At 56.3% G+C, this 24,868-nt stretch overlaps 2 protein-coding genes and 1 long non-coding RNA gene across 7 annotated transcripts in view; 2 read left to right on the forward strand and 1 right to left on the reverse strand.

Moving 5' to 3' along the window:
- Window positions 1-2,065, forward strand: part of RAB37 (RAB37, member RAS oncogene family) — a 77,627-nt gene extending 75,562 nt beyond the window's left edge. For all 5 annotated transcript variants that reach the window (XM_016932905.4, XM_016932903.4, XM_016932907.4 and 2 more), the window contains one exon: window positions 35-2,065. In XM_016932905.4, coding sequence (XP_016788394.1) covers window positions 35-140 — 106 coding nt within the window. In that variant the 3' untranslated portion in view covers window positions 141-2,065. The remainder of the gene's footprint in view (window positions 1-34) is intronic.
- LOC104003005 (uncharacterized) lies at window positions 1,748-2,672 on the reverse strand. The gene is made up of 2 exons (XR_010153381.1): window positions 2,472-2,672; window positions 1,748-2,273 (listed from the first exon to the last, which is right to left on the reverse strand). It is a non-coding gene; the product is annotated as an uncharacterized LOC104003005 (long non-coding RNA).
- NHERF1 (NHERF family PDZ scaffold protein 1) lies at window positions 2,666-24,048 on the forward strand. The gene is made up of 6 exons (XM_511663.9): window positions 2,666-4,016; window positions 16,704-16,865; window positions 18,061-18,214; window positions 21,629-21,669; window positions 22,839-22,928; window positions 23,160-24,048. The coding sequence occupies exons 1-6, from the start codon at window positions 3,576-3,578 to the stop codon at window positions 23,346-23,348; spliced, it is 1,077 nt and encodes a 358-aa protein (XP_511663.3). The 5' UTR covers window positions 2,666-3,575; the 3' UTR covers window positions 23,349-24,048.
- Window positions 24,049-24,868: the final 820 nt, after the last annotated feature.

Consider the following 24,868-nt stretch of genomic DNA (forward strand, 5'->3'; position numbering starts at 1 on the left):
CCAGCCCAGCCCAGCCCATTGTCTCTTCTTCAAGGGAACTGAAATACCGGGCCGGGCATCAGGCGGATGAGCCCAGCTTCCAGATCCGAGACTATGTAGAGTCCCAGAAGAAGCGCTCCAGCTGCTGCTCCTTCATGTGAATCCCAGGGGGCAGAGAGGAGGCTCTGGAGGCACACAGGATGCAGCCTTCCCCCTCCCAGGCCTGGCTTATTCCAAGCAGCTGAGCCAATGGGGAGAAAGATGGAGGACTCACTGCACAGCCCCTTCCTAGCAAGGAGCTATACTCCAACTCCTACTCGAGTTCCTGCGGTCTCCCCGCATCCACAGGGAGGGTAAAACACTTAGCTTTTATTTTAATAGTACATAATTTATACCAAACAAGGCACCTGGATCCCCAAAAAACCGAGGCTGGGAGCTAGTGGCCCTTTTGCTTTCTAGGACTTGGGGGGCTGGCCCTCCCTCCTAAGCATAACAAAGGTGGTGTTGCTCCAGCTCAGCCCCAGGGGACACAGATGCACTTTGGGGGTGAGGGCAGGCAATGACTCCATCGCACCCTCAGTTCAGCTGGACAGAGGCTCAGGTGACCCCAGCCTTCACTGTCTCCCGCTCTCCAGGAGCTTATCTTCGCCCCGTCTCCCAAATAAGTTGGCCCTTGTGCTGTGAGGAAGACCAAAGCCTCAGGGAAGATAAGAGATACGGAGATGGGAGGGGGAGGACAAGGGGCAGAGAGTAGGGTCTAGCTGGCTATCTCTGGCCTTACTAACACCCCCCTGGAAGCATGCCCCTTTTCTCCAGCACACAAGCACATTGGGGCACCTGGAAATATTGGTTCCAGGCTCCTGTTCTCTGGACTTCAGATCCTGGGGGAGCCCCTCCCCAACTGAATCCCTGGCTTAGCTACCTTCCTGCCTGTGCACCTAAAAACCTCAGGTCAGAACTAGGAAAAGAGTTTTGTTTTTATTTTTTTGAGATGGAGTCTCCTTCTGTCGCCCAGGCTGGGGTGCAGTAGTGCAATCTCCGCTCACTACAACCTCCACTCCCTGGGGCTCAAGCGATCCTCCCACCTCAGCCCCCCAAGTAGCTGGGACTATAGGTGTGTACCATCACACCTGGCTAATTTTTGTATTTTTTGTAGACACAGGGTTTCGCCATGTTGCCCAGGCTGGTCTTGAATTCCTGAGCTCAAGCAACCTGCCGGCCTCGGCCTCCCAAAGTACTGGGATTACAGGCAGAAGGCACCATGCCCAGGCTAGATGTGTCTTATCCCAATCCTTTGGCAGGCATGCAGCTCCACAGGCGATTTCTTCAAGCAGCTGAAGTGTTTAGCCCTCCTGGGTTAAGAGCCAGATAAGGAGAAATCCCTTTCCTAGGTTTGGAATGTGTTGTGAAAAAAAAAGAGAGAAATCCCTGGCTCCTGGAGCTGGTGGGAGACAAGATTAAGCAAACCTCCCCTGACATGTATCCCTTTGACCCCAAGCTCTGCCTCTTCCCTGACCACCCATGCCCTTTCCTTTAACTTCTCAAACAGATACCAGGGCCTAAACTGCTTTACCTCCCCTCCTACTGAGTCGGGTTAGGTGGTGGGAGGTCACCCATTTCCGAGTTAAACCAATGCAATATGAGTAAAACAAGGTCATGTGGGTATGTCTGGGGTAGAGAGAGGGGTAGCAAGTTCATGTGTCCTCCTTGGTCACATATCTCCCAAAGCTCTGATCCCTGCCATGGGAAGTGGACAGGAAACATGAGGTCATGACCTGCAGGCATCTTTACTGCAGCTCTGCCGGACTGGAGGGGGAGAGGGGGAGGAAGAAGCATGCGCTGCACATTTCTGAGGCTACTGCATTTGCTTTCAAGGCAGAAATCTTGCTCTGAGCAGTCAGCGGCTCCAGTTTGGGCCCGATAAGGAAGTTCTCCGTGGCCTCTCTCAGGCAGAGCAGGGAGGAGGCTGACATTGCCAGTCTCTTCTGGGGCCCAAGGCAGGTTGCAGGAGATCCAATCCCGTAGACAGCTCTGGGCCTCTTGCATTTGAGTTTTTCAGAATTAAACTGCAGTATTTTGGAAAGCACATCCTGTCCACTGTTCCTTTGAAGTGAGTGTGGGAGGGGGGTCTTGTTGAAGGAATTGTCATTCACTGCCAAAATCATTCCATCCTCCTTCCTCAGTGTCTGTCCTCAGATGGTCAGCTCCCCGCTTAACAGACTGTCTCCCGCCTCTGTGACCAGCCTCTTTTTGGCAAGAGGGAGCTAGAAGGCTTTACAGTCCTAATCATTTTTCTGTTGGAAAAAAAAAAAAAAACCAAGGCTCCTTTCCCTGTGGCGTCTACCCAGAGGTTGATTACCTGAGTCTGTCCTGCCTCTCCCCACCCCACCTCCCTAGCCAAACGCTGCTGTCAAAGCCCATGCCATTGCCCTAGGTGGCCTGTCTTCAGTGGGCTGCCCCTCGAGGTCCCAGGCTCTCCGCGGAGCCCTCACCTTCCCAGCAGGAATCAGAACCTGCACTCCTCTATGCGAGTCCTGGGACAGCACAAAGTGGATTAGGGTTAGGGTTCCCACAAACGGAAAAATGTTATTCAAACAACTCTGTAGGGTCCGAGGAGGCCCTCCGTCTTAATTCTCGAGACTGACCGGCCCTCGCTGCCCCGAGCGGGAGCAGTTGCCCCGGCAACAGCCGCTCCCTCTCAACCGGAGCTGCACCCAGGCTTTGGCTAAAGGCTGTTAAAACGTTGGCCAGGTGCGGTGGCTCACGTCTGTAATCCCAGGGCGGATCACCTGAGGTCAGGAGTTTGAAACCATCCTGGCCAACATGGCGAAGTTTCGTCTCTACTAAAAATACAAAAATTAGCGGGGCGTGGTGGTGCGCGCCTGTAACCCCAGCTGCTCGGGAGGCTGAGGCAGGGGAATCGCTTGAACCCGGGAGGCAGAGGTTGCAGTGATCCGAGATCGCGCCACGGCAGTCCAGCCTGGGCGACAGAGCGAGACTCCGTCTCAAAAAAAAAAAAAAAAGTTAGGGTCCTTTACCCGAGGGCCGGCTTTCCTCACTCCCCGCCACAGGTAGGGGAAACCAGGCCGGAGCCGGCGGGCCCACCCGCCCAGAACCGGGAACTCGGCGAGCCCCGCCCCTGCCACCCCAGCGCAGGCCGCTCGGTAACAAACACTTCCACTTCCTGAGCGCTCGTCTTCGCCCGCCGCGGGGCGCCGCGCCGAGCGCAGGCCCCGCCCCGCGCGTTCCCAATGGCCGGCGCCGTTCACCCGGCCGGAGCGCCCAGGCCTGCAGCCCCCTATTGGCCCGCGGAGGTCCCCACCCTCAGCGCGGCCCCGCCCCCGGGGTAAGGAGCCTGGGCGGACTCTGGGACGCTCAGACGCCGCGCAGGGCGGGGATTGGTCTGTGCTCCTCTCTCGGCTCCTCGCGGCTCGCGGCGGCCGACGGTTCCTGGGACACCTGCTTGCTTGGCCCGTCCGGCGGCTCAGGGCTTCTCTGCTGCGCTCCCGGTTCGCTGGACGGGAAGAAGGGCTGGGCCGTCCCGTCCCGTCCCCATCGGAACCCCAAGTCGCGCCGCTGACCCGTCGCAGGGCGAGATGAGCGCGGACGCAGCGGCCGGGGCGCCCCTGCCCCGGCTCTGCTGCCTGGAGAAGGGTCCGAACGGCTACGGCTTCCACCTGCACGGGGAGAAGGGCAAGTTGGGCCAGTACATCCGGCTGGTGGAGCCCGGCTCGCCGGCCGAGAAGGCGGGGCTGCTGGCGGGGGACCGGCTGGTGGAGGTGAACGGCGAAAACGTGGAGAAGGAGACCCACCAGCAGGTGGTGAGCCGCATCCGCGCCGCACTCAACGCCGTGCGCCTGCTGGTGGTCGACCCCGAGACGGACGAGCAGCTGCAGAAGCTCGGCGTCCAGGTCCGAGAGGAGCTGCTGCGCGCCCAGGAAGCGCCGGGGCAGGCCGAGCCGCCGGCCGCCGCCGAGGCGCAGGGGGCTGGCAACGAAAATGAGCCTCGCGAGGCCGACAAGAGCCACCCGGAGCAGGTAAGCGGGGCCCGAGCCGCCCAGGCTGGAATGGAGTGGGAGGAGGATCCGGAGAGACCCAGGTGCCCCGGCCGTCCAGCCCCGCGCCCGCCGTCGTTTTTCTGAAACTCGAGCTGCGAGGGGGAGACCGCTTCCGCCCGCCGACCAGGCGCCCTGACACATCCTAGGCAGGCCTGGGGCTGCGTCCCGCGACCTCCTCTCCTTCCCAGGCTGTGCTGGGAGCTTGAGCGCCTTTGCCGCCTGCACCTCTTGTTCCCTGGCCTTTGGGAGGGCGGCGCAGGGGAACCCAGCCCCCTTCCCTCGGGTCTGTGGGTGTCTGCTCCCGTTCCTCGGAATCCCCCAATCCTGCTTCTTCCCTGGTGCCCTCTCCTCGTTCACCCCAGTCCGCAGATGGGCCGGGGAGAAAGGGCTCTCCGCCCCAGAGGTGCCAGCTTCGCCCGCCACTCCTACTTCAAAAGCTAGAGGAATAGCATTACTCCTCCTGTGTGGAGCCCCGGCGCGAGGAGGCCCTCTCCGCAGCCCGCCGGTGTGTGTCCTGAACTTCAATCCTGCTGGACTTCATCCTGCCGGAGTCCTGTGTGACTTCTAAGGGAGAGGAGGCCCCACCATCTCAGGGCGGTGTGGGGGTTGCCTGGCAGGGAGGAGGAGCCAAGGCATCTCGGAGTGGTGGTTCTGCCACCTCAGAGGATTTACGATTCTCAGGAATGTGAAGAGTAAGCGCCTAGAACTGTATCTGGGAGGGAAGGGGAAAGACCTTGGAAGAAGAAAAAGATGGCCATGGCGAGGGGAGAGAGCTCCTGGGGCTCACGGCCCTGTGTGCGCCAGCGGAGCTCACGGTGAGCCGGTGGTCTTGCCCTGGCCTTGCCATGGTCACTCTGGTGCCCACACAGCCAGCAGGCCGGTTGCTTTTTGCCCATGTTTGGTGTTTGCCCATGGGATCCCAGTTTGGATCAGCTGCAAGAGGGGCAGCTGGCAAAATAGGAGTTGTGCTGAGCCTCCTGTCCCCAGAGAGTGGAGTGGTGCATTGTGTAGGGCAGGGCGTGAGCCTCCCAGGACCCCTTCAGCTTGCACCAGCTCTCCCTGGTGGCAGTGTCTGATGGGAGTGTCCGTGGGGCTACGAGGAGCCTCCTGGACAGAGAAAGGGCACAGTTCGGCATTAAGGTAGAAGGCAAAGCCCTAGAGGATCAACTGGTTTGGTGGAAGTGAGGTCACCAGAAGCCCTGTCCAGCCAGAGCTGGGTGCTGGGAATGCCAGGGCCACCAGGCTCCCACTTCCTGCCCCTGCCAAGCTGGCATTGGCAAGGGGAGGGGGAAGGGATCTGAGCACCCGGAGCAAGGGGGTTGATGCCAGGGAGTTGGGGCCGATGATCTCCAGTCCCAGGCAGAAATCCAGTGTGAACTTTGTGCTGAGTCCATCGATCGATTTGACATTCTTTTTTTTTTTTTTTTTGGACTTTGGCACCCACACAAATACCCACCCACCCCCACCCCCCACAAGTTGCAGTCTCGTTCAGCTCCTCCCTTTGCCCTTTTGGTTATGCTGCTGGGTGCCAGAGGGCCTGGGAGGCGAACGTGGAGGCCTGGCATAGCACACGTGCGCAAAGGCAGCAGCTTTGAGCTTCCTGGGTGAGCACAGACTCAGATTCCTGCATGTTTTGGAGGGACACCTACATTTGTGTGTACTTTGTTAGGCCAGGAGATGAGAGGAGAGCCACCAGCAAATCCTGGGGACACCATCACCAGCCAAGTCCCAGGACTTCTGAGTTCTGGTTCTCCCATCTGTGAGATGGAGGCATTGGGCGATGTGATGCCTGCCTTCTCTAGAATTGTAGAAATGACGTGAAGCACTTGAGCCCCTTACTAAATGCTGAACTGCACTCCTTCATGCCTGGCGTTTGAATCCCAGCTCCTTTAAACTGACTCCTAGTCAACACCATTGAGTCCCTCTAACAGAAAATCCTCTCCTCTCAATCCTGTGTGTTGAGCATACAGACACCCATGTGGTTATTGCAAAAAATGTTAACAGACATTGTAAGAGTTCGTTTTTCTAAAACACACCCGTTTCCTACATAAAGCATCAGATGGAGGTTTGCCAGTTCGTTTTAGTCTGAATTTGTGTGCAAGGTGGGGCTGTTCCCTTATCTTCATTAGCCCTCCACTTACTAAGTGACGATATCAGTGGAAAAGTGTGGCGCAGAGAGTGGTTGGTTGGGTGGCCTCTGGCTGGGAAGACCAGCTGTGTCCAGAACCACTCAGGGCAGAGGCTGAGGGGTGCCTGTAACACTGGCCATCCCCGCTGGGGAGTCTAGGCCTAAGGAGGTGGAAGTGGCTCTCCAGCTCTGCCCACCGGCTTTGCTTTGTGGATGGCCTTCCCCGCCTGCCCCGTGGGGAGAGAGGAGCAGGAAGACCCGCCCTGCTGTTCCCCTGCTTAAAGCCCTCCTCCCCCCATTCACCACCAGTCACAGGATGAGGCCTAAACCCTTGAGTCTGGGTTCAGAGTGCCGGCCGGGCAGAGCCGAGCCAGCTCAGCTGTACTAGCCAGGCTGTGCGAAGCCAAGTTACCTCACCTCTATAAGCCTCCATTTCCTCTTGTGTAAGTTGGGGGTGATGGCAGCTACCTCGGAATTGCATGAGGCTGTGTGTAAAGCACGTAGCTCAGTGCCTGGCACTGAGTCCAGGCTCAGCCAGCCTTTGCAGTTGGTATTGGAATGAATACATATTTCATAGTGATCATTGCACACCTATCATGGGGCAGCTAGCGCTGGGTCAGCCTGCCTAGTTGGGCAAATGCCACTGTGGCCAAGCCTGGCACATAGTCAGTGCCTGATCGATGGTCACTGTGGGTTAAGAATGATACGTTGTGGCCAGGTGTGGTGGCTCACACCTGTAATCCCAACACTTTGGGAGGCCAAAGGGGGAGGATCGCCTGAGCCCAGGAGTTTGAGACCAGCCTGGGCAACATGACAAGACCCTGTCTCTACTAAATTTTTTCTTTTTTTTTTTTTTTAAGAGTTATATGCTGTTCCATGGCCCTTCTCCATCTGGCAGCCTGTTCTCACCACTGCCTCCCTACCCCCAAAACCACACCCAGGGTCCGAATTCTAGCCTCTAAGCCTTCACACCGTGACACTTCTGTCCCCTCCCAGGGAGCCTGTCCTTAATCCAGTAGGCAGGGTTAGCATTTCCTTTCCTTCATTTTTTTTGTTTTTGTTTTTGTTTTTTTGAGACAGATTCCACCCAGGCTGGAGTGGTGTCGCAACCTCGCCTCGCTGCAGCCTCGACCTCCAGGGCTCAATGGATCCTCCCACCTCATTCTCCCTAGTAGCTGGGACTACAGGCATGCACCACTATTCCCAGCTAATTTTTAAACTCTTTGTAGAGATGGAGTTTCACCGTGTTGCCCAGGCTGGTCTTGAACTCCTGGGCTGAGGTGATCTGCCAGCCTCGGCCTCCGCCTCCTCTTTGTCCTTACATCTTTTATCGCTCTAAACACACAATATTTTAATCATCTGTTTGTGACCTTTTTCTCCACTACATGGTAAGCCCAAGGGCATCAACTGTGGCCTATTTGTGTTTCTATCCCCAGCGCTGTCCTTGGCACACGGTAGGGAGGCTCTCAAAAACAGTTTTTGAATTAATGAATGAATATATAACAACAGTCAGGGACCTTTGTCCTCATTCAGCTCATCCCGCCCCGCCCAGAGATTGGAATTCCAGATAGAACCTACCCACTCTTCTTTCTTGCCTGCTAGCAGCTTCTATTTGAAAACTAGAAAGCCAAAAGTCCAGGCTTTGGGGTCAGCAGATCAGTGTTTGAATCCCAGCTCTGCCGTGTGCTGGTTCTGGGATCCTGGGAGTTCATTTTTCCCTGCAACCCTCAGCCTCCACCTCTGTGAAAAGCACTGCCTGCAGGGTTATTGGGAAGATTTGGTGGCATGACAGGTTTGTAAATGAAAGTGCTAGCTTGGGGTGTTTCCTGCCAGCCCTGACCCTGATCCCAGAGTCAGAGAGTGCAGGCACCCCAGGGAGCAATGTGGGTGGTGGGGCACAGTTAGCTGGAGGGCCATCAACCTCTTTCCCAGGGCGGGCGGGCCGTTTTACACCAACCAAGTTGGAGCTCTGGTAGGGCAGAACAGAGCTTGAGCTGCTGGGTGTTTGGATTTGAAATGGACAGGGTATGTGATTGTTTGTGTGTTGGGATCTCTTTCTTTGCTGGCAAAACAGTGTAGCCCCTGGTTCTTACCTTCAAGCTCCTGTTAGCTCAGTAATTCTGGAGATGATACTCTTGGAGATAGAGGGGGGCTTCCTGGCCGGGCGCAGTGACTTGTGCCTGTAATCCCATCACTTCGGGAGGCTGAGGCGGGAGGATTGCTTGAGCCCAGGAGTTTGAGACCAGCCTGGGCAACATGGTGAGACCTCGTCTCTACCAAAAAAAAAACCCGGGGCGGGGAGGAATGGGGGCTTCCTTCTCAAGGAACTCCATATGTCTAGATGGGGTCTTCTCCCCTTTCCCAGATGTCCCATCTCAATGGTCCCTGGGAAAGTGGGGTGGGGAATTAATAAGAAACTCAGGCCGGGCACGGTGGCTCACGCCTGTAATCCCAGCACTTTGGGAGGCCAAGGCGGGCGGATCAGTTGAGGTCAGGAGTTGAGGTCAGGAGTTCAAGACCAGCCTGGCCAACATGGTAAAACCCCATCTCTACTAAAAATACAAAAATTAGCCAGGCGTGGTGGCAGGTGCCTGTAATCCCAGCTACTCGGGAGACTGAGGCAGGAGAATGGCTTGAACCTGGGAGGTGGAGGTTTCAGTGAGCCAGGATCGCGCCACTGCACTCCAGCCTGAGCAGCAGAGTGAGACTCATCTCCAAAATAAAAAAAAGAAAGAAGAAGCTCAGCCGAGGTCTTGTTGGTGCTGCAGGACTCTTTACAGGGAGAAACCAGAGCTCTAGACCCCAATAACAAATGTTCCTCTGTTTTTGTTGCTCTAAGATAGAGTGGCCCTACCTGGAAGGAAACAGGTTTGTACAGTGCCTTTAGGCACTCTACCTATGACATAAAGATGTTGACGTGCATTTCTTTCTTTCTTTCTTTCTTTTTTTTTTTTCCTGAGACAGTCTTGCTCTGTCACCCAGGCTGGAGTGCAGTGGTGTGATCTCGGCTCACTGCAACCTCCGTCTCCCAAGTTCAAGCAATTGTCCTGCCTCAGCCTTCCGTGTAGCTGGGATTACAAACACCTGCCACCACACCCTGCTAATTTTTGTATTTTTAGTAGAGACAGAGTTTCACCACATTGGCCAGGCTGGGTGGCACCTGTCACAACACCCTGCTAATTTTTGTATTTTTAGTAGAGATGGGGTTTCACCACGTTGGCCAGGCTGGTTTCAAACTCCTGACCTCAGGTAATCCACCTGCCTCGGCCTCCCAAAGTGCTGGGATTATAGGCATGAACCACCGCACCCAGCCAATATGCATTTCATTGTCCCCCAGACAAATTAGCTATTGTTTTCTCTATTTTGTAGGTTGACAGTAAGTGTTCAATACATAATAGCTACTGTTTGTGTCTAGCACTGTGCTAAGTACTAACCTTGCCTGTCTCATTTAATCCACATGACCACCAGTGAGGCAGATATTGGCCCCATTCTCTGCCTATGGAGGCTGAGGCTTGATCAGTTAAGGTGGCCATGGCGGGTCCCAGGACTCTGAGCTAGCGACTCCTCCCACACAGCGCAGGGGTGTGTCTTGGAACCCAAACCTCTGACTCTAGTGCCTGCACAGCCATTTGGCCACATGAGTAGGCTGTGCTTGATGCCTGACTCTGCCAGGTGTTTCTGCCCATCATATTCTGAGCCACAGCTGGACCATCACAGTGGTATAAATTCAGGCTGCTTGAACTGGCTTCCTGTAAGGATCCAGGGCTTCCAGGTGCTCCTGTCCCTAGCAGGGCATCCTTGCAGTGCCTCAGCCCATAAGGGGCAGGCTCCTGTCCCCATCCCTTCTCAAGTGATGTGATAGGTCGATCTGGAATCTGGTAACCAAGTATCTACCCCCGCCCTCACTCCCCAGAACCTGCACAGAGAGCCCCCCTCAAGGGTGGTCTTCACTGTTGACCGAAGCCTTCCCCTCATGGTAGGACAACTCACCATGTCCCCAGACTCCTAGGCAATGTTTAGGTCCCTAGGCCCTAGAAAAGGACAAGAGTTACAGATTCCCTGAGGTCCAGGTCACCTCGGGGTGGTGTGGGAACACACAGAGAATGCTGGCCAGGTTCAAGTCCCACTCACTGCTGGGTGCTGAGAGCTCTGAATTCTCCGAGACAGGCTGCAGCCTCTCCCTGTGCTAAGGTCAGGGGAACAGCAATGGCCAGGGGTATTTAGAGGAGTGTGTTTGGGGCAGTCTCAGGCAGCACAGGTCTGTGCTGTCCAGGCAGCAGCCACCAGCTTCGCGAGGCTCCCGGGCACTCGAGATGTGCTGGTCCACATGCAGACGTGCTGTGCGTGCAAAATGCACACCAGATTTTGAAGCCATTGTACAAATAAAAGGATGTACAATAGCTCAATTGTTAAAAATGGATTACACGTTGAAATGATAATATTTTGGGTACATTATGTTAAATAAAATATTCAATTCTATTATTTTTCCTGTTTTTTTTTTTTTTTTTGGAGGCAGAGTCTCGCTCTGTTGCCCAGGCTGGAGTGCAGTGGTGCGATCTCGGCTCACTGCAAGCTCCACCTCCCAGGTTCAAGCGATTCTCCTGCCTCAGCCTCCCAAGTAGCTGTGCACCACCACGCCCAGCTGATTTTTGTATTTTTCTTTTTTAGTAGAGATAGGGTTTCACCATGTTGACCAGGCTGGTCTCAAACTCCTGTGCTCAAGTGATCCACTTGCCTCGTCCTCCCAAAATGCTGGGATTACAGGCGTGAGCCACCACACCTGGCCTATTTTTCTTTTCTTTCTTTTTTTTTTTTTTTTTTTTTTTTTGAGACGGAGCCTTGCTCTGTCACCCAGGCTGGAGTGCAGTGGCGTGATCTCGGCTCACTGCAACCTCCGCCTCCTGGGTTCAAGCGGTTCTCGTGCCTCAGCCTCTGGAGTAGCTGGGACCACAGGTGTGCACCACCACATGTGTCTAATTTTCATATTTTTAGTTGAGACAGGGTTTCACCGTGTTGGCCATGCTGGTCTTGAACTCCTGACCTCAGGTGATCCACCTGCCTTGGCCTCCCAAAGTGCTGGGATTACAGGTGTGAGCCACTGCACCCGGCCTATTTTTCCTTTTTCAAATGTGATGACTAGAAAATCTTACATTCCACACATGGCTGGCATTATATATCTACTGGACAGTGCTGCTCTGGATCTGAGCTCAAATCCTGCCTTCGCCCGTCAGCCATGTGTACTTGAGCAACTGACTCCAGCTTTTTGAAGCTGAGTTTCCTTTTCTGTGAAATGCTGGCAATAATACTTTCCTTTTAGGACTATAATTGGCTCTTAAGAAGAAAACACATGTAAAGAGCTCAGTGCCTAACACATAGTAGGTGTTCAGTAAATAGCAGCTGCTATTTGTTACTTCAGTGTTGAGCCCCAATTTCACAAGCTCCTTGAAGGTTCTTAATAGCCCCTTGGGACAACCCCTGGGGGTTAAATCTAGAGACTTCTGGGAGGAGGGTGAGGGATGAGGAGGGATGCAGCAGGGAAGGCATGGGGCGGCCAGCCCTGGATGGTGTCCAGCCGGGCTGCAGCCCAGGTACCAGCCTGCCCCATCCCAGGCTTGCCCAGCCCTGTGGAGACCTGAGCCAGACTCTGCCCCCTCCTGCCCCCGTGGGTCTCCATGGCTGGCACAGGGAGAAGAGGTTCCTAGCCAGAAGGAGAACCTGTTTCAGACCTCTGAGTCCTGGGGGTGTCTGTCAGACCAGCAGACCTCACTTTAGTTTGTGTCTCCCTCCTGGTTCCCACCCTACCAGACTCCAGGGAAAGCTCTTCCCACTGAGACATAGGAAGGAGGAGATCAAGGGCTAGGAGCAGTGAGTGACTTTTTTTTAGATGGACACATCCAACATTCCCCTGCTGCCTGCACAGACCTGGAGGGATGTGGAGGGTGGAGGGGGGTCCCATAGAGTAAAATGAGGTGACATCAGGGCCACTACGCAGGGGGCCAGTGACAGCCAAGCCCCCTGTACCTCACCTAGGGTAAGGAGAAGACACCTTCTGCCTAGAGGTGTGGACACTGGCTGAGTGCCTGGAGCCCCTGGTCACTTCCCAGTGCCCCCAGGCTGCCCGTCACACAGCACTCCAGGCAGGGCCAGCTGTCTCCATCCTGGCTTCCTTGAAGAGCCGGCACCAGGCCCAGCCCTGTCTCCAGAATCTGGGGAACAAACTGAGCTGTCTCCCAGAGCAAATATGGCTCTTACACCCAACATACTCCTGACACACACACCCCAGCCCCTGAGAACAGCCAGGGTTCCTTCCTGCCCCCGCCGTCCTGCCCCCTTCCATCCTCTTGTTGGGGCTGATTTTCCTGTATTGGGCATGGGGCACTGGTCTTCTTTGCATAAACAAGAGCCCTGGGCTGGGGGAGGGGCAGTCTTGAGAGGTGAGGTTACCTCTGTTGTTCCCCTGGACACCCAAGTGGTCTTCCTACTCCTCCAGCCCCTTTCCTCTGGGGTCCTGAGCTAGCTGGCTCGAAGGAAGCGGGCTGGGCTGTTTCTGTAGGGCCCATCACCATGGCATCAGCCAGGGAGGGGCTGGGCCCAATGGGGCGTTGGCCCCCAGGCTCCCACAGCCCTCCCTGAAGGGAGGAAGGAGGAGCAGGGAGCGGCCCTGGGCCTGTTCCCCAGAGACGGTCACTGGGATTAGGGTATCGACTTTCCCCAGCTTTCCAGGTGACTGCTGGTGGCGCCTATTGAATTCCGTGCCCGCCATCCGCTCCCTGGACTGCGTGGGTGGAGGTGATGGGGCGGCCACTTAGGGCGGGGTGAAGCTCCCTGGGGGAAAGGACAGATGAAGGGAGGCAGCCTGAGGGTGGAGGAGGCCCCGGGAGAAGGGTGTGGGGGCAGCTCTCCGGGCAGGGTCTTTTCTGGAAAGCCAGCCAGCATTTTGTGAAAGTGAGAGTCTCCAGCCTGTCCAGCCCTGGGTCACCCCGGCCCAGCTGCGCTGCCCATCGGCTGCGTAGCCTCATGTTCCCTCCTGTCGATTCTGGCTCTCTGCCAGTCTCCTCTCTGAGCAGATCCTGATTTTGTCTTGAACTTGGGTCTCCCACGCTGTCGTCGTCACTGGAGGTCCCACTTTGCCCTCCGGAACTCACTGGGGCTATGTTCCTTTTGAGTCTCCTCCTCCCACCGTGCTTCGGACCCCTCTGTAGCTGGCTCCTCCTAAGCTCCTGGGGGCCACACACCAAGCCCAACATGGCTGGACGTCACTCCCATTTATCCCCTTTCCCCAGAGGCAGAACCCAGCCCTGCCCCAGCTTGGCGGTGAGGGTCCAAGAGCAATGGTGGCTGAGCTCGGCCAGGTACCCCACACCTCCCCATCTTCTCCTCTCAGTGCTGGGCCTGGAGACCACAGGCCAGGCCCCACAGATCCCCAGGGGGGCTGCCCCAAGGGACTCCCCTGCCAGCCCCAGCCTCCACCCAGGCTGGGATGGGCTGGCTTGATGGGCTGACTCAGCAACTGGCACTGACACCTCCTGGAGACAGCTGGGAGGCTCCTGCTAGGGAGGGGTGAGGAGGAACAAGGCTGGTCTCCCTTGAAGAATGGGAACCCCCCTTCCCATGTGAGGGGAGGAAGTCTCTAGGGACTTGGGAAGGAGGCTCTGCAGGTGCATCGGAGCTGTCTAAATGCTGGTGGGGTCTACCGGGGGCTTCCCATCTCCTTGTCCAGCCACCCCCTCAGGTCCTGGAGCCGCCACAGAGCCACATCTAGACAGAACAGTGGAGCAGGTCCCAGTGCAGGGGAAGGAAACAGAGGGCACCTGAGCCCCTCAGGCTGGGTACCCCGTTTCCCCTTGAACTGCACGACTTGGTGCTGACAGAGCGGAGCAAGGCTCAAAGCAGGCCCTGGAGCTTTGGTACCATATGTCACTAGGCGAGGGGCACTGGGCTGAAGATCAGTAAGGGAAGCCCACAGCACAGAGACCAGGGCCAGAGGATGGGCATCCCAAAGGCAGCCAGCACAGCCCTGTCTTGCCAGCCGGGGGGGGGGGGGGCGCCCAGAGCCACCTGCCCCCAGTCCAGCCATGCCCCTGCCCTGTCACCCACACCAGGTTTCATCCCCCAGCTCAGGCTGCAGCTCCAGCTGCGAGAGGCCCTGAGCACCCGGAAGGAAGGCTGTGGTAGGTTGTGGTTTCTTCAGCTCCCAGCCCACCTCCAGCAGAGGCTGCAGCCGATGCCCTGGAGAGAGCCCCTGTCTGCCTGACTCCTGTTGGGTCCTCACCTCCCAATGGGTTGCCCCATTCTGGACTTGGATCCTTAAGGAGCACCCTGCAGTGTGGTGGAAGGAGGACAGGTTCCAAGTCAGAGACCAGGGTTGGAGTTCTGGCTGTGTGATGTCAGGCAATGGGCTCCACATCTCTGAGCCTCAGTTTCCCCATCTCAAAAACAGCTGACAAGCCCCAGCCAGGTTGTTATGGGAAGGTTTTTGGGAGCACAGGGACGGTGGAGGGAGGTTGGAGGAGGTCACTAGAGCTGCCCCCTGCCTGTCCTGAGATTTCACCCTCCCCACTTTCTCAGGGTGTCTGGCTGAAGCAGAAAGCTGCGCCTGTCCTGGTGACGGCAACTGGTCAGACTTGTTTCTGCTCACCTAGGCGGCCCGGGGGAGGGCCTGGCTGGGAGCTTTGTGGAGGGATTAGCTCTAGGGGAGAAGAGCCTCACTTACTCCCGGAACAAGATCCCGTAGGGCTGTGGGAGTGCCGGGGGTGAGCCTGGGGCAGGTGACAGCCGAACCAGCTGGGAGTGGGCCCTGCAGTGAGGCAGGGGGTGGGCCAGGGAGAAAAAGGCAAGAGGAGCTTCATTCAGGGTTCCTGAGCCTTTGTGAGCCACTCACGTTTTTACCACTCACTTAACCGTCTTTGTTGTTGGGGTGAGGGGTCCTCAAGCCTGGATTTGGGTATGAAAACCCAGGCAAGAAAGACCTGCCCAAGCCTTTAAAGGAATGCAAAGTCATCCTCTAGCCACCCCCAGAGATCGAAAGGCTGGGGATTGAGTCTCCTGCAGATGGTGGCGGCCTCCTGGGGCTGGCAAGTTGGGACAGAGGCCCATAAGCCCTCCTGGGCGTGACTTCCCACCCCTCTCGGCCCTCTCCACTCCCAGCTGGGGATTTGGGTTTCAGAGCAGCCTGGCACACACACCCCCACCCCACCAGAATCTCACTCCCAGCTTCCTATGACTATTCATTAGTATTCACAACAATGGGAAAGTCTGGGTGTGCACAGGGATTTTTTACAGTTAGAAAGTGTTTAAGTCAATGACCTCACTGGGCCTCAGCAACCCTGGGAGGCAGATGGCAGTCAGAATGATCCATAAATGACCTGCCCCAGGTCACACAGCTCCTAAACAGGGGAGCTGGAACCTGGCTCGGAGCCTTGACTATCCACTGCTCATTGTCTGATGTGCTGAGTGATAACACAGGGCCAGCAGGCTGGACAGCAGCCAGTGGCCCTGCACCAGGCCTGGAGGAGGGGGAGAGGGACAGGGACTCAGACGTAGTCCTTGGGCACAGGCTTCGGCCGCCTACACCCATATTCCCTCCATCATACTGTGTGTCCAGGCCTGCAGCTTCTAAGCTGAGCTGCTTACTTTGGACCAAGCATGTTGGAAACTGTTTTCAGCTGAGTCCAAGCACTCGAAATCTGCGTGTGCCCTTTTAGTAGGTCACACCCTCCAGGCCACAGCCACACTGGGCTCCCTTTAGCCCAGCCCTGCTTTTCCCGGTCCCCTCCCTATTCAGGCTTCTCTGTTTCTGGGGTCTCTGTGCTTCCGTTGCCACCTCTGCCCTTGGGCAGCGGTGTCGGGGGAAGAGGTCCTGGAACGCCTGAGGATGGCCCCGTCTTGTCCAGGTCCCCTTGCTGTGCTGCACAATAGGTTTTTGGTTATCTGCTCCTTCTGGCTCCCTTTTGTCTGGGCCATTCGGCTTGGTGGGGGTGAGAGAGAGTTCGCGTATATGGAGGAAGGCTTTACTGTAAACACACTGACCAGCTTTCAGTAAACACCTGCCTCTTCCTCCCCTGCTGCAGAGAACGGGGTACAAAGGGGCTGGGGGTCCTCAGTCATATGCCCCAGGTCCCCAGCCAGGCTGACGGGTGCCACACTCTGCCCCCTCTCCAGGAGGGCCAGACTGAGCCACCAATGGGGAGGGATAGAGGCCCGATCAACACAGCATGTGATTCACCTTAGACTGTCAGAAGGGACAGGCATGTGAGAGCTAACCTGGTCCTACCCCTCATTTGGCAGAAGAGGAAACTGAGGCTTGGACAGAGCAGTGTTTTATCCACATCACCTAAGCAGTTAGCTGCGGTGCTGGGTATCCACACAAGTCTTTTGAGTCCTGGACCAGAACCCTCTCAAATTGCTGTGTTGGGATCTAAGCAAATTTGCATCCTCCCAAACCTTCCTTGGTTGGGGAGATGGGGACAGGCAGAGGACAGGGAAGGCAGAACCTGGGGCACTGTGGAATAGCCATGGACCCTCCCCTGTCCCTGCAGCGCAAGCTTCGGCCTCGGCTCTGTACCATGAAGAAGGGCCCCAGTGGCTATGGCTTCAACCTGCACAGCGACAAGTCCAAGCCAGGCCAGTTCATCCGGTCAGTGGACCCAGACTCCCCGGCTGAGGCTTCAGGGCTCCGGGCCCAGGATCGCATTGTGGAGGTGAGGCTTCTCGCTCTCTTCCTATCTGACTGCCCCCACCCCCTGCAGATCAGCAGCACCTGGGGCAGCCATCATACCATCATGGGCTTGATTAGCCCACGGGCATAGCCAACCTGGAGCTGCTGGATGGATGGGTGGATGGGAGGGAGGGAGGGAAGGGTGGTGGATGGATAGATGGAAGGACAGATGGACTGACTGATGGACTCTTCTCTTACCTCCACTCCCCTGGACTCCTCCTTGCCAAGCAGATACAATGGGCAGCCTGTGATTCACCCATCGATCAGGGAGATGTCTGGGGCCATCTCCAGAGCTTCCCTGCTGCCAGGCACATAGAGTGGGGTGGCAGTAACAAACCCCTCTCCTGAGTTAGGCCTTTATTTATTTAGTTTTTTTTTTTTTTTGAAATGGAGTCTCGCTTTGTTGCCCAGGCTGGGGGAGTGCAGTGGCACAATCCCAGCTCACTGCAACCTCCGCCTCCTGGGTTCAAGCGATTCTCCTGCCTCAGCCTCCTTAGTAGCTGGGATTACAGGTGCCCACCACCACGCCTGGCTAATGTTTGCATTTTTAGTAGAGACAGGATTTCACCATGTTGGCCAGGCTGGTCTCAAACTCCTGACCTCAAGTGATCTGCCCGCCTCGGCCTCCCAAAGTGCTGGGATTCCAGGCGTGAGCCACCTCACCCGGCCCCGAGTTAGGCTTTTAGACTCGCGCATTCAGGGCTCTGGTGCTGTGCTCCTGGGAGAGGAAACGTGAACCAAATGCTCAGGCAGGTCCCAGAATCACAGTCTTAGAACCTTAGAGCTAGAGATCAGCTCTCCCAAGACTTCTCATTTTACACGTGAGAAAACCAAGGCCCAGAGAAGGAAGTCGGACAGCAAGTCCTTACCCAGGCTGGGCCCCACCCCGGCCTCCCAGCTCGCTCCCATCCCATCTCTCCCAGCTGTGTTTGTTTAGTCTCGTCTGGATATTTTCGTTGGCCCTTCCCATGTATCCTGCCTCCCCAGCTGACTGTCAATGGGAGGACCCCCAGCCTAGTTCAGGACTCTGCAGAAATGGCGGGGGTCAGTATCCCCAAGTTGTGAACTGCAAACTGGCTGAGAACCAAGGTGGCCACCCCTGCCCCCAACCCCCCTCCACTTACCTGCCCCAGAACCAAGGCCTGTGCCGGTAACGCCTCCCCGACCCTGCCCTGCAGGTGAACGGGGTCTGCATGGAGGGGAAGCAGCATGGGGACGTGGTGTCCGCCATCAGAGCTGGCGGGGACGAGACCAAGCTGCTGGTGGTGGACAGGGAAACCGACGAGTTCTTCAAGAAATGCAGAGTGACCCCATCTCAGGAGCACCTGAATGGTAAGCCAGGTGGGGCCACTGGCCATCCTGGGGCTGGAGCCCCCCAAGTCAGGGATGTGAGCCAGGGCTAAGACTGCTGGTTCCCAGGCGAGGGGTGGGCAGCTTCCCGGCGTGGGTGCTCCCTCCTTCTCCTTCATGGGAGGCCCAGAGGTGTGGGCTGGGGGAGCGGGGGCCTAGTGTAGGGAGTGGCAGTGGGTTTCTGAGGACAGCTTGTGACGGGGTCAGCTGGCATGAGGTCGGTGAGAGAGATGGACAGATCTTCTTATTCCCGGCCAAAGCTGCAGCCCCAAAGGAGGCCCAAGCCCCCAGTCCTGTCCCCACCAGCGGACTTTCAGGGCAGTGTCAATGTGAGGAAAGGGTTAACTCCGGGGAGGCCTCCAGCCTTTGCTTGGTCAGATCAGAGTCCAGTGACGGGGGCTGGTGCCTCCCCCTCCCTCCTCTCAGGTTGTCTTGGAAACTCAGCCTTGCTGGCTCTAGAGAGTAGTGGGTCCCCCTTCAACCCCTGGGCCCCTGCCCTCCCCATCCCCCACCATCACCCTGCCAAGCCTGGCGCCTCCCCCTGCCCAGGCCCGAGCCAAACAGGGCAGGGCTGCTGCACCGGGGCAGGGAGGGGTTAAGCATGCTCTGCTCCTTGGTCTGGACTTTCTCCCTGGGAAGATGGCTCCCTGGAGCGGGCAGGGGTGCTCACTGGGCCATACTGAGGGTGGAACCTCTTGGGACTTTGCAGTGGGCGGGGCCTCCTGGAGACTCAAGGTTGTATGTGTAAAAGGAGATTCACACAAAGGTCCTGCGACTCCCATTGCCAGCTGCAAGGGCCCACTGGGGAGGCCCTGTCCCCTTCTGGCGCAATCCAAGGCCTGAGGCTCCTAGAAGAGGGGATGGCCCCTGGAAGTCCCTAGTTGGCTCTGGGCATGGGAGGTGGGGTACCACCTTACCCTTATCTCCCAAGTTCATGGAAACCAGGTAACTCAGATAATCCCCTTCTCCACTGAGGGGGAGACTAAGGCCCAGAGAAGCCCCAGCCTTCCTCCTAGGGATCTGATACGAGGAAGACACAGCTGGAATCTGGATTCCACTCAGCTCCTGGGATACTGTCCCCTGCTTCCCCCACCCCTTCACCCTGCAGGTAATTGGCCCCCTCAGACGTTCCTCCCTCTTCTGCCTGTCTCTCGGGCTAGAGGGGCTGCAGCCTCTGGCCAAAGGACCTGAAGAGGGAGAGGCCTGGGGACAGTCCCCTCCCCGCAGTCCCTCCAGGATGGCATCCTCACCCTTTCCATAGGGAGGAATGCCCCCCTCTCCGGCTGCCAGGGTTTCACCCTGACCACTGTGAGCTGATGGGGAGGGGACAGTGAGTGACCCTGTGTCCCAGCAGCCTGTCCTTGCCCGGGGAAGGCTGTGGGTGTCAAAAGGGAGGAGAAGATGAGAGTCAGGTATCTCTGGCTGTGTCCTGGACTGGGGACAGGGAAAAGATAACCAGGAATTTTAAGCTAAGAGTTCAGAAGAAGCCCTACACTGACCAGTCCCTGGAGATGGAACAGCCACCCCTGAAGCCATGTGGGACCCCTACCCTGAGTGAGCCCAGTGAAGGTGACCCCAGACCTGTCTTCTCTCCCTCTGACCCCTCCAGGTTTCCCACTGGCTGGGGGAGGGGATACCCAGGACACACCCCTTGAGCCTTCTCGTCCCCCCTCATTTCCTGATTGGCAAATAGGAGTTGGGATTATTTTCTCTTTTTTTCTTTTTCTTCTTCTTTTTTTTGAGATGGAGTCCTGCTCTGTCACCCAGGCTGGAGTGCAGTGGTGCGATCTCGGCTCACAGCAACATCTGCCTCCTAGATTCAAGTGATTCTTCTGCCTCAGTCTCCTGAGTAGCCGGGACTACAGGCATGCGCCACCACGCCCAGCAAATTTTTATATTTTTAGTAGAGATGGGGTTTCACTATGTTGGCCAGGATGGTCTCGATCTCTTGACCTTGTGATCCGCCCACCTTGGCCTCCCAAAGTACTGCGATTACAAGTGTGAGCCACCGCGCCTGGCCTTTTTTTTTTTTTTCCCCGGACACAGTCTCTGTCACCCAGGCTAGAGTGCAATGGCACAATCTTGGCTCACTGCAACCTCCACCTCCTGGGTTCAAGCAATTCTCCTGCCTCAGCCTCCTGAGTAGCTGGGATTACAGGCGCCTGCCACCATGCCCGGCTAATTTTTGTATTTTTAGTAGGGATAGGGTTTCGCCATGTTGGCCAGGCTGGTCTTGAACTCCTGACCTCAGGTGATCCACCTGCCACAGTCTCCCAAAGTGCTGGGGTCCCAGTCATGAGCCATTGAGCCCGGACTATTTTCTCTTTCAGTTGAGGCAGGTACTAACTGTAGTCTGGGGTGTGGTTCCAATTTTGGTGTCATCATCATCACCTGGGAAGCGTTTGGAAAATGTTGATTCCTAGGCCTGCCCACTAAACCAGAATCTGTGCTGCCAAGGTCCAGGAATCTGTACTTTAACAAGCTTCCCATGTAGGAGTTCCCAGGTAGGAATTCCCAGGTAGGAATTAGGCAGCCATCCTGGAATTTCATCCCCATCTGAGACAATACATTTTTTAAACACCTTGTGACCCATCAGTGCCTCATAAGATCAATTTAGTAGATAGAGACCAGCAGGTTTTTTGGTTTGTTTTTTGTTTTGTTTTGTTTTGTTTTGTTTTGCCAGAGTCTTGCTGTGTTGCCCAGGCTGGAGTGTAGTGGCGTGATCTCGGCTCACTGCAACCTCCACCTTCTGGGTTCAAACAATTTTCCCGCCTCAGCCTCCCAAGTAGCTAGGATTACAGGCGTGTGCCACCATGCCCAGCTAATTTTCTTTTTGTCTTTTTTAGTAGAGACGGGGTTTCACCATGTTGGCCAGGCTGGTCTCAAACTCCTAACCTCAAGTGATCCAGGTGCCTCGGCCTCCCAAAGTGCTGGGATTACTGGTGTGAGCCACTATGCCTGGCCCAGAAATGTTTTTTTTTTTTTAATGAAATGAAATTTAAAATATCAAAGAACACTGTAGTAAGGGTATTGCTTTGTGAAACTTTTATCACACAAAATCTTTGTGTGTGCTGAGTCATCAAAATGGCAAACGTAGGCCAGACATTTGCTCACACCTGTAATCCCAACACTTTGGGAGGCCAAGGTGGAAGGATTGCTTGGGGCTAGGAGTTTGAGACCATCCTGCATGACATGGCAAGTCCCCATCTCTATAAAGAAAAAAATTTTTTTTAATAAATAAGGCAAATGTATTCATGGTGGGTGGTAGTCAAAAAAGTTTGAGATGTTGACCCAGGGAACAAGATCTAATAATCTGCCCAAACCCAACTCCTGCCTCCTCTCCACGCTCTATTCCATCCCCGTTCTGGACTCACCTCTGCCCTGTCCTTTGCCTAGGTCCCCTGCCTGTGCCCTTCACCAATGGGGAGATACAGAAGGTAAGGGCGGGTCCCCTGTCTCTTTGGATTTCAATCCTTGGGGTGCATGAGACAGATCAGAAGGTGCTGTGGTTGGTAGGATAGCCATCTGACTAAGGCCAAAACCCCAGGGTCCCCAGTTCCAGCTCCTTCTTCAGCTCCAAGCTATAGAACTGCCAGAACCCTCTTGGCCTCTGCCTGGGGCCAAAGCTGTCAGGAGGGAGCGGGCTGGCTGGGCCCCTCTGCAGCCCGCCATCCTGGGTGACAAGCCCCCGCCTCCAACTCCCCACCATACAGAAGGGGCCATTCTTCCCCCCAAGAACAGAGCTTCAGTGTCTGGCCACGGGCAGCCGGGCCCCTGCTACTTCCAGTCTGAGTTAGAAGAACAAAGCCCCTCCTCCCCCCTTCCCTGGGCAGAAGGGAAAGGGGGTGAGGCTGGGGAAGAGATGGTGGGGCTGGGCGCCAGCTGAAGCCATGGAGGAACCCAGGAAGGGGCTGGGTGCCAAGCTGACGCCCCAGCCAAAGCCTTCACTCTGGGACAGGCCAACTCAGTCAGGCCACAGAGCAGGAACTCTGCAGGGTCTGCTCAAAGGTTCCCCTTCCCTAGGAGCTCCTGCCAGGGTACTTGGCAAGGGGGAGGGCCCTTGGACCCAGGCCTCAACCTTCTTTCACCTCATCTTTGGATCTAGAACTTTCCATCCACCTTCTTCTTTCAAGGCCCTCCTTTGCTGCTTCAGGGTTAGGGTTTCAGGATTCCTGGGGTCAAATCCTGGCAAACAGTCAGGTGGACCACAGGAGATTCAGGGAGCACCACATGGGTTCCCCATGCCCCCATGTGTCCCCACATTCCAAGAAGCCCCTCCCTGGTCACTGGCCCAAAAGGTAAGCCAGTACCTAAAAGCCACATTGGAGTGGCCCAGGGAGAGGGAGCGGTTCAGCTAATCCCATGATGGTCTGTTCCCATCCCATCCCTCCAGCCTGAGCAGTAGAACCAGCCTGCCCTCTGATCCCCAAAGGAATGTAAAAAGGAGCCCCAGCAGGCTCAGGAGGTGGGAACCAGGGGTGGGTGGCCAGGGCATCAGTGCTACCTCTTCTCAGTCTGAGGCCCCTACTTCCCCAGGAGCTCCCTCCCTCCTCAGGACCCCCTCACCCCATCCTCTGACAACCCACAACCCTCTCCTCTCTGCCAGGAGAACAGTCGTGAAGCCCTGGCAGAGGCAGCCTTGGAGAGCCCCAGGCCAGCCCTGGTGAGATCCGCCTCCAGTGACACCAGCGAGGAGGTAGGCCAGCCATGCGGGGGGTGGCAACTGGGTTACAGGAAGCCGATTCCCAGGCCCCACTTGTTCCTGGCACACCAGCCTGCCTTTGAGGTCACATGCTGAGCCGCATTCTGTTCTTGTGACCTGGCTTCCCTGGGCACGGCCCCAAGGGAGCCACCTCACCGAGGCTGAGGACCAGGGAGCCTAATGAGGGACTGACTCCCAACTTCCTGCCCCCACTTCTCTTTACAGCTGAATTCCCAAGACAGCCCCCCAAAACAGGACTCCACAGCGCCCTCGTCTACCTCCTCCTCCGACCCCATCCTAGACTTCAACATCTCCCTGGCCATGGCCAAAGAGAGGGCCCACCAGAAACGCAGCAGCAAACGGGCCCCGCAGATGGACTGGAGCAAGAAAAACGAACTCTTCAGCAACCTCTGAGCACCCTGCTGCCACCCAGTGACTGGCAGGGCCGAGCCAGCATTCCACCCCACCTTTTTCCTTCTCCCCAATTACTCCCCTGAATCAATGTACAAATCAGCACCCACATCCCCTTTCTTGACAAATGATTTTTCTAGAGAACTATGTTCTTCCCTTACTTTAGGGAAGGTGAATGTGTTCCTGTCCTCCCACAGTCAGAAAGGAGACTCTGCCTCCCTCCTCCTCACTGAGTGCCTCATCCTACCGGGTGTCCCTTTGCCACCCTGCCTGGGACATCGCTGGAACCTGCACCATGACAGGATCATGGGACCAGGCGAGAGGGCACCCTCCCTTCCTCCCCCATGTGATAAATGGGTCCAGGGCTGATCAAAGAACTCTGACTGCAGAACTGCCGCTCTCAGTGGACAGGGCATCTGTTATCCTGAGACCTGTGGCAGACACATCTTGTTTTCATTTGATTTTTGTTGTTAAGAGTGCAGTATTGCAGAGTCTAGAGGAATTTTTGTTTCCTTGATTAACATGATTTTCCTGGTTGTTACATCCAGGGCATGGCAGTGGCCTCAGCCTTAAACTTTTGTTCCTACTCCCACCCTCAGCGAACTGGGCAGCACGGGGAGGGTTTGGCTACCCCTGCCCATCCCTGAGCCAGGTACCACCATTGTAAGGAAACACTTTCAGAAATTCAGCTGGTTTCTCCAAACCCTTCAGCCTCCGTGTGTTCCTTGGAAGTTTTGTCCTCTGGCCTTGGACCCCTTATAGGTAGAAAGTGAGAAATGGTAAGCCAAGGTGGTCTTTGGCTGGGAGGGTGGGGTACACTGGAGGGAGGGCCATCAAGGGCTCCCTGTGACCCCAAGCCTGGGTAGCTTTAGCTAGAGGGCCTAGCTGCAGTCCTGTAGGAAGGAAGATGCATGCACCCAGCCGGGTATTCAGCTTGGTGTGGTCAGTGTGCCTGTGTGCCGGGCTGCAAGCACCGATTGTGGGCTGGGGACCCCTTGTCTAATGGGGATATTTACAAGGGGAAGTAGGAGCTCAGACCAACGTTCTCAGAGGACTCTGGGAGGTTCCTTTAATTCCAGAAGCGTGGAAAGTGTGTCCCAGGATGGAGCTGGGTTTGGAATGTGAGGACTTGGCTTTACTCTTTCTGCCTATAGCCAGTGGGGTGCAGAATTCCCAGGGGCAGGCTGGGCTGGTGCCAGATCCTCTATCTTATCTGGCCATTGTGACCTGATTGGAGGGCAAGTGTCCAGTGCCAGGGGAAAACAAACCGGTCCACTGAGCCCGGGGACATGCTGTGTGGCTAGCTGGGGTGGAAGGGACTGTTCAAGGGCAAGGTGCCCTGCCCCCAACAAAAGACCCAGGTCCCTGATACCTTTGGCACCTGAAGCCTGATCTGGAGGTCCAGGAAGGTGGCTTGCAAGAGCTAGGCTGCAGAGCCGGGAGGTTCCGGGCAGGTGTTCAGAAGGAAGGTGCCCCCAGGCTAGTCTCCACCCAACCCAAAGGGACACCTCTCAGAAAATAGG

The sequence above is a fragment of the Pan troglodytes genome, chromosome 19 (assembly GCF_028858775.2).
Source record: "Pan troglodytes isolate AG18354 chromosome 19, NHGRI_mPanTro3-v2.0_pri, whole genome shotgun sequence".
NCBI lineage: Eukaryota > Metazoa > Chordata > Mammalia > Primates > Hominidae > Pan > Pan troglodytes.

Bases quoted from the DNA above. Each gene is read 5' to 3' on its own strand.
- NHERF1 (XM_511663.9), top strand. From the start codon at position 3,576: ATGAGCGCGGACGCAGCGGCCGGGGCGCCCCTGCCCCGGCTCTGCTGC. The intron at 16,866-18,060 runs GTGAGGCTTCTC...CCTGCCCTGCAG, and splicing joins CCCAGGATCGCATTGTGGAG to GTGAACGGGGTCTGCATGGA. The intron at 18,215-21,628 runs GTAAGCCAGGTG...TCCTTTGCCTAG, and splicing joins ATCTCAGGAGCACCTGAATG to GTCCCCTGCCTGTGCCCTTC.